The sequence below is a fragment of the Cottoperca gobio genome, chromosome 13, assembly GCF_900634415.1.
Source record: "Cottoperca gobio chromosome 13, fCotGob3.1, whole genome shotgun sequence".
Taxonomy (NCBI): Eukaryota; Metazoa; Chordata; class Actinopteri; order Perciformes; family Bovichtidae; genus Cottoperca; species Cottoperca gobio.
In genome coordinates this window covers 10,160,492-10,173,382 of record NC_041367.1, presented here as the reverse complement: position 1 = coordinate 10,173,382, position 12,891 = coordinate 10,160,492, and the positions used below count along the sequence as shown (strand labels likewise).

Sequence of the window (12,891 nt, the reverse complement as noted above, 5' to 3'; positions counted from 1 at the left end):
CCCTCCCTATACCCCCCGTCGGACCCTGGCTCGGATTCGCCACTCGGGTGCTGTCCTCGTCGGGGGGTGCCGGATCATCATCGCCCGGTCCAGCTAACTCCAGGCAGCGGTTCGGTCCCTCTGACCCCTGCCCTGCCTCGCCTGTCTGCCGCTCTGGCCGACCCTAGCCAAGCCGGAACATGGCAGGGAACCTGAAGAAAGGCGGGGGGCTCATCGGGATGATGAAGGATGCCTTCCAGCCACACCATCACCACCTCCACTCCCATCACCAGCCCGGGGCCGTGGACAAAAAGACGGTGGAGAAATGCTGGAAACTAATGGACAAGGTAAGTTAATGATCAACGTTAACTAGCCGTTAACGTTAGCTAGCGCGTTGGATGCCTAGGGATGCTAGCTAACCGCAGCTAACTAGCGATAAGCTAGCTAATCTTCGCCTGCTGCAGGTCTGGCGTTGCTAACGTTAAGTTAGCTAGTCAGCTGGGAGAAAACATGGTTTGCTAATTTGCTAACCTAAACTGTTTTGTTGTGTACCGTATAAGCCAGGCTCCCTCGCACTAGAGCAAAACAAAGAGACTTTTAAAGCAGCCTAACATTGGCGTTAGCCCACACAGAGAACAAGGGTTTCTTTTAAAAACATCTGTTTGCTATTGCTGTGCCACTCTGGTAACTAACGTTAGTTGTCATACCTTGGTACAACTAGCTTGTTTGAATACTATAGTGTATCGTAAACATTAGCATTAACAAAGAAGGAAGACTGGGTGTAAATACCTAGGAATTGAAATTACAGGGTCTGCTAGCACAGCAACAGTTCTCCTGTAACTTACACTGTTGCTGAAATATCTGCAGTCAACTGGCTGTAAGACTTTGGAAGCTTTAACAAATAATTGAGAAAAAAAGAAAGTTCTCATTTAACTTGGCCAATTATGCTATTTCACAGGGGAGACTCATTTCACAGCTTCACTTCTCGGAAAAAAAAGTCTGTAGCAGTTTGACCCCCAGTTTCCTGTGAGATTCACACAGTGATATTAGAGTGAATAGGAAGACAAGACACTCTTTTGTGTCTTCTCTTCCTCTTTGAGGCCTTAGTTTAGAGCTCTTATGTTAAGAGATCAGTTCCTTTTTACAAAGTTATTATAAAGAAACCACATTCCTGTTTATTTTGCTCCACTGTGGTAGATTGTCTGGCTCGACTGTGCAGTTGAGGAGGTATTGCACACCAATAAGAACTCAGCAGTAACGCTGTAATCCCAGTCTTTTTTTCTTTTCTTTTTTTCAGTGAACACTTTTCTAGAAAGTTTTTGTGTCTGTCTGCAATCCAGACAAAATGTCTGGATGGCTGACCTTACACCACTTAAAAAAAACCTTCACAGGCAGATTAGCTTCTGAAGTATGAGAATAATTTACTATATGACATCTGACCCAGTAAAAGAGTTGAGTGCAGCACCAGCATGGCGAAGAAAAGAGGAGTAGCTCACCTTTTTGTAAAAGCTATAAAACCAAAAGTATTTTTAGTCTACCAGATTGTTAAAAATAGCAGCGGAAATATTGTTGAGTTCGGTCTAAAGAAAAACCACATCCCTGCATATATCGTAGAACAACACCTGCAGAATAATAATTCAGTTGCTCTCTGAAAACACCTCCCGCTTTACTTTGTTAACTTTTAAATTAAATTAAACGTACCTTTTTTAAATGATTGAATCTTTGTGTTTTTAAGCTTTCGAGTTAAAAACTAAATCTGTGATGCCCTGTGCTGTTTGTTTAGCTACCTGCATAAAGTTTAAGTTTTTAAGCTGTTGCATTACGGTGTCTGCTGTTGCATTGTAAATGGAAAATGGACACCACCAGCCATACTATGAAATATTGGTAATAATTAGTTTGCATATTTAACCAGAAAGATAACCACAAGTGAATTGAAGGTCATATGTAACTCAAAAATAATATGGATATCGTGATGTTAATTTTGGTTTCTGAGCGTTTCTTACTGTTATAGCTGGGTGAAATGAACTATATCTTAACCCCTTAATCATTATATCCACTATGGTAACCTTTACTTAAAAATCTTCTTGTCTGAAATCACCAGCAGTCTTATTGCCATATTATATTCATGTCGACGTGGAGGTGTAAGATTGAAAGTATCAATACATAAAAAAAAATGTCACTATAGCAATTAAAATTATGAAAGTTGCTGTTTGATTTTGTGTTTTATCAGTCAGTGTCCGGTAGACAAAAATGGTGTTCTTCCATTTTGGGTAGCACAGTGATTGATTCATTTGTTTTTGTGCTTTTTATGCTTAAACAATTGTAGTAAAATATTAGTCAATGCTGTGTGTAAAACATTGGTTTAATCCATTGGATTAGGCTTTCCTGAGTGGAGAGACCAAACCAAAGTTTGTCATCAGACTTTCTTGTAAAAACATTATCCATATTGTGAAATTCAAACTTTTAGTGGAATTAACAATACAAATATATTGTATTAGATTTTCTAGATGGAGGGCAAATTATGTTTTATGCAAACGATCTCTGAGCGCTGCAAAAAACAAGAAAACACAAAATTGTTTACAGCTAAAGTCTACAAGAAATTCAACCAGGGCCAACTTTTTCCCCAAGCTGGTTAACATTTAAACAACTTAACTTCATGTACAAAGTATGCCAGGTGTAGAGCAACCCAGAGACTGCTATTGAGAGGAGAGAGGAAAAGAAGAGTGTGGAATACAGTTTGGCTTCGAGGCAGTCAACATTTTACTTCAAGATAGTAGCCTTGATTGACGTGTGTGTGTGTGTGTGTGTGTGTGTGTGTGTGTGTGTGCGCATGCGTGCATGCGTGTTCGGCGGAGTTATGAATACAACTGTCTGCATGGTAAAGGATAATATTAGTGGTGTAACCTCAGCAACAGTCTTATCTGGTCTCAGACATAACCAGTGTAGGTCGACCTTCTGTGTCTGGAGGCCTGGAGAAGGGTTAAAGGAACGAGGGTTCAGTGTAGGTAATGATACTAAAGTTCAGTTGCTCGTACACCACCAGTGTAACATGTTAGGAGTGTAACAAATGTCACAGATAAACAACCACAAGCGAAGTATCCAAAATACACAGATACAAAAAAGCAAGATCCTCATATTGTGCTCCATACCGTTCAGTAGAAGTTGTTCTAAGGCATCTTTTAAGCTCTTTCTTTTCTCCTTTAGTTGCATCTCAGTTTAGTCATTGTAATTATTTAAATAGATGAGATAATCAGGGCTTTGCTAGTTGTATCTGCTCAGTCTAATGCTGAATGTAATATGGATAATCCTCATGACTAATCTTAACAAAGTCTATTGTGGTAGATCCATTTATTGGTGTTTAAAACATCCATATTACATCTTGTAGTATCCACCCAAGCTATGCTTTATGCACCTTGGTGATCCTTATTGTCCATTAAAAACAACGGTATTTTTCACCTTTATTTTTAAATGTAGAAGAGTTCAAAGTTATTGATATGGACATGATGTTGTTGCACTGAACTATTCTATCTCCAGTGATCCATTTTAAAGTATCCATCGTCAGTATCATTGGGAAGGTGTCCTTTTAATGTGCAGACACCAATGAAGGCCCACAAGACATTTTGCCTGTTGTGAAATTGGTACTGCTTAAAATATCCTACTGGTCAAGTGTGACCTCATTCTTTTTGAGAGGCATTTGATACACTGATGAACACACTGGTCCACTTACAAGCTGAAATCAAATATTCCTATAATGTTACACTCTTGGTATATGAGCATTTGGGCTGTGTATTCATGAGATGCGCCTTTTTTAAGTCAGGCGCATAAGGTGTGGAAGAATGTACTCAACACTGAATGATTAAATGCCGAAAGTCTGCCACGATGTAATGCCTAAGGATTACACAAGTAGGTCTGTTTTTGTCGGACGTGTTTGGGCATAGAAGCACATGCAATTTGAAATTGTCAATATGTTTACTATAAATATATTTCTTCATGCATTTAAAAGTAAGTGTTGTTTTTACTGTTGATTTATTGATGACAATTGATACATTTATGTTGTTCCAGGCCTTTGTCAATTTTAAGTTGATTGATTATAAGTTGTCTTTTGAAGTCTTGTCTTCCTATAATGATAAATCTATGGCTTCCAAAAAGAAGAGGGAAGGAAATTCAAACCAACATTCTTGTACTGCTATTCCTGCCGTATATCTTTCTAACACTCGCTTATGATTACTAGACAATAATCTGGCCTGGTCTACACAAGAATGAGCCATGTCCTGTTGTAGACATGCTATTGTTCGGTTACCGTTGAAGCTGACAGCCTTGCTCTGAATCACCACAGGTTCAAATCAGGACACGAGACTTGGAATTTTTGAATGAAAATGTGGAGTTTTGTGCCTCTGCGATCACGTAAGTAAGATAGACTTAAATGCAGTGGTAAATATGACAGCAGCCATACAGAGCGAAATGTCAGAGTGTTCTAGGCTGTCCGCCAGTGTCTCTTGTAATAGTCAACGAAGTGACTCAGACACAGTGCTGCAGTACAGTGAGATAAGTGAGTAATAGTTGAACATTACTGAGGATGTAATGTGTATTTATGCAGTCTGGTGTACAAGCACGTAGTCTGACCATCTAAAGGTGAGGGTGAAGTTTTCATGTTTTCTAAAGCCGTCAGGAAGACTATCTCTCTGCTCACCCGTTACACAATTCACCCTCACTTTTGTCAATGATTGACGTTCGTCAAGCCGTTTGACTTTGTGTCCCTAAAACAGGCTCTTTTTTTTCTTCTTCTATAAAGTCTTTTATATTTGAAAAGTTTATTTTGTGACATGTCACTGTAGTTCAAGCTCCTTTCCATGTTGTCACACAGTCCGGGCTTCAGCTGTTCAAATTTGCATTGCCATCATGCTCAAATGTTGAGCCAAGAGAGTTTGTGTGTTTGAGGCTGAAGTGGTTTTGGTTGTGCAGATTAAAATGGGGAAGTGTAAACATACACAACAGTTTCTCTAAACATGCTGAAGAAATGGAGAATTAGACTGTTGTGACCTATGATTATTGACATGATAGTCACATAAGGCGCAAGCATTGCTCTGCATGTCTACAAAATGATGGTCTCTATGGTAAATGAATGATAACAGAGATGATAATAAGCTTCACAATGAGATCAGAAACTGTCCGTAGGAGGAATGCAGATATGCCTTTTTCCTGTTCCACCTTAATTTCTTTTGTGTAAATGCAAGAGGAAGTTGTGTGACAGTTGTAAAATCCCTCATGAGGCCATAAGGGATACAATCCATGATACTCAATGTATTCCATCCTGTAATATGTAGATTTACCACACTGTAAAAGCCCCAAGCCTGACTTTGACAGTGTTTAAGGGCCTTTCTCACAGTCTTTGACTTTGTTGGCATTTTCCATTGCATTTCTTCTATCTGGGCTCACTGACAATATTCTGCACTACAGATACAGTAAGTGCTCTAATATGGAAAAGATCTATATTATGCAAGAGTCTGTCTTCATGATATGAATAATGTCTCACTGATGTACAGAATGAAAATGCATGGTGGCATTTTATACAACTCTTAGATTTTACTCTCCTTTTTAATCTCTCTCTTTCTAACACATTCTGTCGTACTTTTCTCTCATCTACCTTACTTCTTGCACCCACTCCTTGTCTCTAACTGTATCTTGTCTTCCCCCTCACATCCTCTCTTTCTGCAGGTGGTGCGCCTGTGCCAAAACCCCAAATTGGCTCTGAAGAACAGCCCCCCTTACATCCTGGACCTGCTGCCAGACACCTACCAGCACCTGCGCACCATCTTGTCTCGCTACGAGGGCAAAATGGAGACTCTTGGGGACAACGAGTATTTCCGGGTGTTTATGGAGAACCTAACCAAGAAGACCAAGCAGACCATCAGCTTGTTTAAGGAGGGCAAGGAACGCATGTACGAGGAGAACTTGCAACCCAGGTGAATAAAGTGGATACGAATATGGCACCTAGCTTAATACGAATGGTGAAAAAATGGCTCCATTTGGTTTCTCTGCTCTCTCTTTAAACCGTATTGCTGAGCCAGTGTGTTTGCTTGCTTTATTAAACCCATCTAAAAAGGGTTACATTGAGGTGTGAAGTCTTTGTGATGGCTGCACACTATCACAACAACTTCACACCTCAAATTCATTCATTCAGTCAGTCTGAATAATTTCGACTGAAGGCACTGAGTGAATAATTGCACCCATACCCAGCTCTCAGGGCGGTTGCAGCTCAACATGCATCAAAACAAGAGAAATGAGGTGTTGTGGTTTGAGCATGTAAGCATCTGTGGTCAGATTGGCGCTTAATCTACAGCTGCCTGCCTGCCTGCCTGCCTGCCACTTTGTTTTTGTGCCTCCCTATCTCTTCCATCTACTTGAGCATCTTCTCTTCATGTAGTTGTCTTACTGTAATGCATTCTTCCTCGCTTGTATCACTACAGATGCCTTAGGTTCACTGCATGTTTTGGGCAAGGTAAGGAATTAGTAAGATAGCCCACACTGCTTTTCTCTAGGTAGTGTTTCATACATGACATAAGGGCCAGTATACATTATCCCAGTAAGGGTTTGCTCCTGAACTGCCTCTGGTCATAGTTCAGGACTGCTGTAGCTTCAGGAGGTCTTGGATTGGTCTGTCGGACAATGATGCCAAGTGGACGTGGAAACGGTTGGACAGAAACCATTGGAGAGTATTAAAATAAACACCTGAAATTTGATCTATTAATTTCTATTTTAAATATAGTTTTCAATAGGGCTGGATGATTTTGAAAAATGTCGAATTACAATTAATTTGACAAAGATTTTTTCTGTAGAATACAATTTGATGGCCGGCACATCTCTGCAGCACCAAAATACTTCATTCAGACTTTGACACACATTTTGTCCTTTTTTTTTTTAAATATTGCACCTCTTGCGATTTGGATATAGTGCACTAGTCCATATTGCAAATGTAGATACATTTTTCAGCCCCAGTTTTCTACGACATCCTTAAACCTGAATCAGTTTACTCAGTATTACTGGGTTGTTTTGCTGTGCAACTCTCCTTGCTGTATATATGTTGTGTGTCAGAGTTTACAGCTGCAGACCTATGAGCATGCTGTGTTAAAACAGCCTGGAACATAAAAATGCTATGATTTCAGTTTTTATCATATTGAATTAAAAATCAAGTAATAGCATTCAACTCTTACTACCTTGTTACTGTTATTAGAGTACACAATGTTACGTAAAAGTGGTGATAGTTTTATTGCATTTTACATTAGGATTGAAGAGGTGATTCACATCATGCCTGTAGAGAAGGTAAATTGTCATGAGCAGTGTCGGCGTGCAGCATAGCCCTCATGTCACGACTTGGAGATGTGTCTTAAGTCTTTGCAAGAAAACGTCTGAATTCCTACAGAGTTAAGTAAAAGGAGAGGGAAGCTTTAGTGGATAATAAATGAGATGTTTCTAAAGCTGGTTTTGAGAGTTTTCTGGTTTGACCTGAAGTAATGTGAGGAAAAAGTAACCTGGAAGTGGGTCGATAGATGTGACAGTATAGTACAAAGAACATAAATACTGTTGAAGAGAGGAGCTCATTAGTAGGTGAATGTTTTGTGTCGTAGTGAATCCTTTGAATCATGTTGCACATGAACTTTTCTTTAATTATTGCAATGAAATTTAATTAACCATTCTTTTTTTTAAAGGACCACTACAAATGTAGTTGCTTTCTCTGAAGTTTCTTCCCTAGTTGCCGTCTCGTTTCAGCCGTTTCTTGTTTTGATCAAATTAGGTAATTGTTTTATCTAGCCAACCCTACGATATAAATTCTCATCTTCCTCAGCTCAGTTGTTCAGCGGGATTGTTCTTTCCCAGCTACCATGACGGTAATCGTGCAGACAGAAAAGACAACCATAGAAAAGAGGAAGCTGCATTAAATGGCAATTGTTACTATTTCTCAAAAAAAGAATTCATAATTTCTCTGCACCAGGAGGCTGTGTAGGAGACACACACACACACAGACACAGACACACACAGACACAGACACAGACACACACACACACAACACACAGACAGTAGCCAGGCATTACACACAAAGACTGATATTGTTAGTATGGACAAGGCAGTGACACTAACCAATGGGTATCAGCCTCACCATTCTATAGAATAAAGCAATGACGTTGCGCCGCTAGAGAGACTAGTATGTGGTTAGGCTGCAGCTGAGCTCAGCACATGGCTGAGACTGAAACGATTATTTCACGGCCTGAATGTAGAAAGAATAGTTTGATAATACACTACTTTGACTGTGTTCTTCAAATTCAGCCTTAATTAAATTGTAAGAAAACGGGCACTTATTATATCCATCACTGTGACTTGAATCAGTATCAGTGCTTGATAGTTATTGACTTGTATGACAATGAACGGGACTCCACTGTATCTTAACAGCTTTTTTTTTTTTTTTTTAAGTCAATGAAGGATCTGAGTGTTTCATGAGAGCCCTGAATGCAGCGTGGGTGGATATGCTGTGTTGTGATGCCGTACAGGCTTCTCTGCTATGTCTTTCCCCTGAGAGTTAGAGCCTCTATTTATCTGGCCCCCCACTCTCATATGTCCAACAGATTGTTTAGCTTTAGAGAAGAAGTAGAGTTGAGGTAGTGCAGTAAAAGCTTGGGTTTGTGTTTTCTTGAACAACAGTCTGCAACAGTCTTGACTTGTGGAGTTGTGTCCGTATGTGCCATATATTTACAACATCTTTATATAAATGTGGTGGAGAGAAAGACAAGGTTTTGTCCAGAGTAGGAGAGAGTGAGGATTAAAGTGAGTCTACTGTGAGCAAGACTTAATTATTAACACTGACAGCCCACATTCAGTCAGAATCCACACAACCGAGTCATTACACATAAAGATTACACATTTTACCATCCTTAGGCAGAGTAATGCAGTAGAAGGGTTGATCAATGTATCCTCAGTAAAGCCCTTGAACCTCCCCCCCCCCCCCCCCTCCATGGGTCTAACCGGATACTGCTTTGACCTCTCAGGGAGAGTCTGTTTGATCGTCTTCCTGGACTTAGCTGCCATTGCATCCTGACCACCATAGATGGGTCCAGCTGGTCACAGGAAGTGGTGTGCTTATAGGCTGCAGGGTGACGCAACTGCACTGCGGGACAGTCTAAACTGCAAAAAGTAGTAGATATTATTTGTAGGTGGGCGTATAGCTCTCGTGGTCTAATTTGCCTCGTATCTTTAGACAACTATTCTGTTGCTTGTGAAATACATTATAGCTTTGTTTCAGCCCTGTAAGTACTGTTCACTCGAGCGGAGTGGTGTGAACAGTTTCACATCCTTATTTATTTATTTATTATTATTTATTCATTCATTCTCACAAAAATCAAAAATTATATCACTATCACGAACTGGCTATGTTTTGGTCTTGCTGTAGCCATTATCAAGGTGGTTAAAACGTTGCCTGCCTCTTCCCAATGTTTTGCACATTAACATCTGAACACACATTAGGTCGAAATAATTAGTCAATTAATGAAGTCGATCAACAGAAAAATATTCAGCATTTGTTTTGATAACTAATCTTCTGTTTTGTCATTTTTCTAGTCATTACCTCAATAGTAAATATTTGCTTTTGTATCAATGTAAACTGGATATGTTTGGCTTTTAGACTGTAGGTCGAACAGAACAAGACATTTAAACTGGTCACTGTGGACTGGAAATTGTGAATTCACTATTTTTTTTTATTCCACACATCTTCTAGCCCTATACTTAACTGTACTCCCCCCCCCCCCCCCCCCCTCTTATTTCCTTTACTTGCTTCCATCATCCCCACCTTCCTTTACTGACAGCGTATAGCTTCAATCCTTTTTTGCACAATAGCAAAATACATTCCAGACATGCTTCAGTGGTGTTATTACAATAGTCGATAGGAACTACTTCCTCAAGCTTCTACTCGTTCAGCCTTCTGGTCAGGCTTTAGTGGCAGACGCCATGAAGAGCTTTTCACCCAACAATGATTTAGATCCATTTTCTTTACTCATCAGGACGACTCTGATAAAGGCCAAAACAGAAATGTCACAATGAAGTTGTTCTAGACTATTTACACAAGTGTTGCTGGAGTGTTAACCTCTTCAGACTTTCTTGTTTCTCCGAGCACCTTGTGGCAGAAACTCTTTACTTATCATGACAACTTTCAGTTGTTCTATAAATATTTTAGTAGTTACCGCTGTTTATAATGTGCATACGTGTGAAGTTGTTAAGAGATAAAAATGCTGCTAAGATGAAGTCCGAATATGTTTAACTCTCCAACAGCAAAGACGTGTGTTACATAGTGGTGGTGAAATGTGCAGGCTTTGCATGAGGCCTTTCTTTCAGTGGGTCAGGACAGGTGCTTGGCACTGTTGTCTAAAGCCACTACACCGTTACTGGCTTCTGTTGCTACTTGTATCACACCACCTGGCTGTCTGGACATTTTTGTTTTGGAAATAATTCTAAAGGTTTGTTTAATTTGTCGCTCGGGTCACATCTTGCCAATGCTATCAACCCTAGACGAAAAGATCTTGAAATTCATTCTGCAGCTGTTTACAGTAAAGTGCTCCAGTGTCACCAATGATTTATGTAGTTAAGCCTTTGTGAACAGAGAAAAACATGGCATTGTATGGTACAGTACCTGTGGTATTTCCAAATGTCATTTGCACCCATTCCTATTTTGGTTCACAAAGAGAGCCTCGCTCTGAAATGACTTTCTATTTTCTGTAAACGTACCTGACGTCTATGGAAACAAAGGTCTGTCTCTGAGAGCGCAGCTATCGACTTTGACTATCTGAAAACCCTTCACTGCAGCGGTACTGTAGGAAAGGTCTACAATCGTGCACGACCATGATGTCGGATCAAATTGATACAGGTTTGCATGGATGTCATTCATTCCTGTTTTATCAGTAGCTGCCGAGCTACATTTAGTGTGATGATTTAGCTACTCCCACTCATGTTTTAAAACACAAAATGGATTTTCACTGAGCTCTCCCGTTTCCCCGCAGACTGTGTCCCCTGCCATCAAACTGTCTACATAAAAGATGTTGAAGGTGATAATAGGAGAAATGGTAAATGTTTTGCCAAATAACGTATCTTAGTTAGTGTTGTTTATTTGTGCACTTTACCAGTAAAGAAATGAGCAAAGACCAAACCCTGAAATCTCATTTAGCACAGGTTGACTTGAACATAGTTTAGACGTTATGCATAAACTGAACTGTTTTATCTGAAGGTGATTTACTGTAGCATATTCTCATAACGCAGTGCTGTTTCACACCACTGCTGTTCTCTATATTCACGCCGAGATATGAATCAAACTTAATCTTGCTGCCTTTTTGTTCCATCTCTCTGTACATACCAAGTTGACATTGGGGATGGGGGGGGGAGTACTGCCTCCCTCCCTCTGCTGCCACAGCAGGGAGTCTTAGCGGTTAGCTAGTTGGTTGTGATGGACTTGTCTTGGGTGTAAATTAGGGGAAGCTTTTAGCAGCTAGCCAAGCAGCCAAACGGCTATCAGTACTGGCAATGGAAAACACATTTCACTCTTCAGAGGTTAGGGTGTGCAGCTTCAATTACATTTGCCTATACTTGTAGCCTGGGGCTCTATGTGCAGATATACGCATAGACACACGCGCCTAAATAGCAGAGCATCGTGGTTATTTATGTCACTGCAGTATCAGTGAGCAGCCGACTCATGTAGTCCTCACACTATTAGATTATGGTGATTAGCATGATGCAACCCACTAGCTTCTCTGCCAAGCAGGTTACAACAAGCACTTTCTGTTTATGCACATAGAGATAAATGAGCTCAGATATGCACTAAGATATGGCTAGTCAACTGTGTAGAAAGGATTAAGCTAAAACAGTGCTGTTTTTTTTATGAAATCTTTATTTTCTCCTTCACAATAATCTGAGTCTAATTGACTGTCTAATTGACTGGAAAGATACGAGCGTTGAAATAGACATTGGATTAAAATAAAATGGCACTTTGGAGATATTGGTCTGGATTTTGCTCGGGTGCACAGCTGTTTAAAAAAAAAAAAAAAGATAAATGTAAAGTTTGTTTAAGAAAGCAGTTAAGTGTGTTTGGGTCGTCACTTATGTGTTGTGTGCTGTCATGGCTGTTTCCTGATGGAGAGCTGGACACCAGCCAGTTCCGGAGGGTTACATTTATAAAGTGATGACTAGATCAAAAATGGTAAGGCAGAATTTAAAACGCATAATCCACTGTTTCCCATTACATTTATTTTTAATTTCTATATAGGCCTATATTGTGTATACATTCCCCACATTATTTCATGCCAATGAAAGAACATGATCTTGGGAGCCAGGAGGAGGTGTTTGAACATCATAAAGGTTGTACGTTCTTATGTTTTATTTTGACACTTTAGTTATAGGACAGTTTGTAAATGGTTCCCAAAACTGAAAAATATCGGAAACTGAGCGAGCGGATTGAGAGTTAATTTGCTTTGGGGTGAAATACTGGTAGTCTATGGTTCATAATGTGCAACCTGCAGTATTTCCATTCATTTGGAACAACCTTGCTGTAGCCTATTATGAGCAACTGTGATCACAGCCTGTGATGGCGGCACAGTGTGAATGTTTTGCATATGACCACACCGGCACAGTAAAAACTGTGCAGACGTGTTGGAAGTCACGTTACCTGTAGTAAATGCCCTTTCACATACATTTCTTAATGTTTTCAGTGTACTTTGACTCATTCGTCTCTTACAGTCCTGTCTGCAATATTTAAAAGTGATCCACTGACAAAAAAAGGGATTTCAAAAAATGGCAATATGTTTAACAGATCTGATCACAGAACTGTGCAGATATGTTATGAAATGTATTGCAATTTATTCAGTGACTTCCAAGAAATACTCA

The 12,891-nt window shown here is 39.8% G+C and overlaps 1 protein-coding gene across 1 annotated transcript in view; it reads left to right on the top strand.

The window, feature by feature from the left end:
- Positions 1-179: 179 nt before the first annotated feature.
- Positions 180-12,891, top strand: part of cbl (Cbl proto-oncogene, E3 ubiquitin protein ligase) — a 34,081-nt gene continuing 21,369 nt past the window's right edge. Inside the window, exons 1-2 of the mRNA XM_029446145.1 lie at positions 180-326; positions 5,695-5,942. Of these exons, the coding sequence (XP_029302005.1) occupies positions 180-326; positions 5,695-5,942 (395 nt within the window). The remainder of the gene's footprint in view (positions 327-5,694; positions 5,943-12,891) is intronic.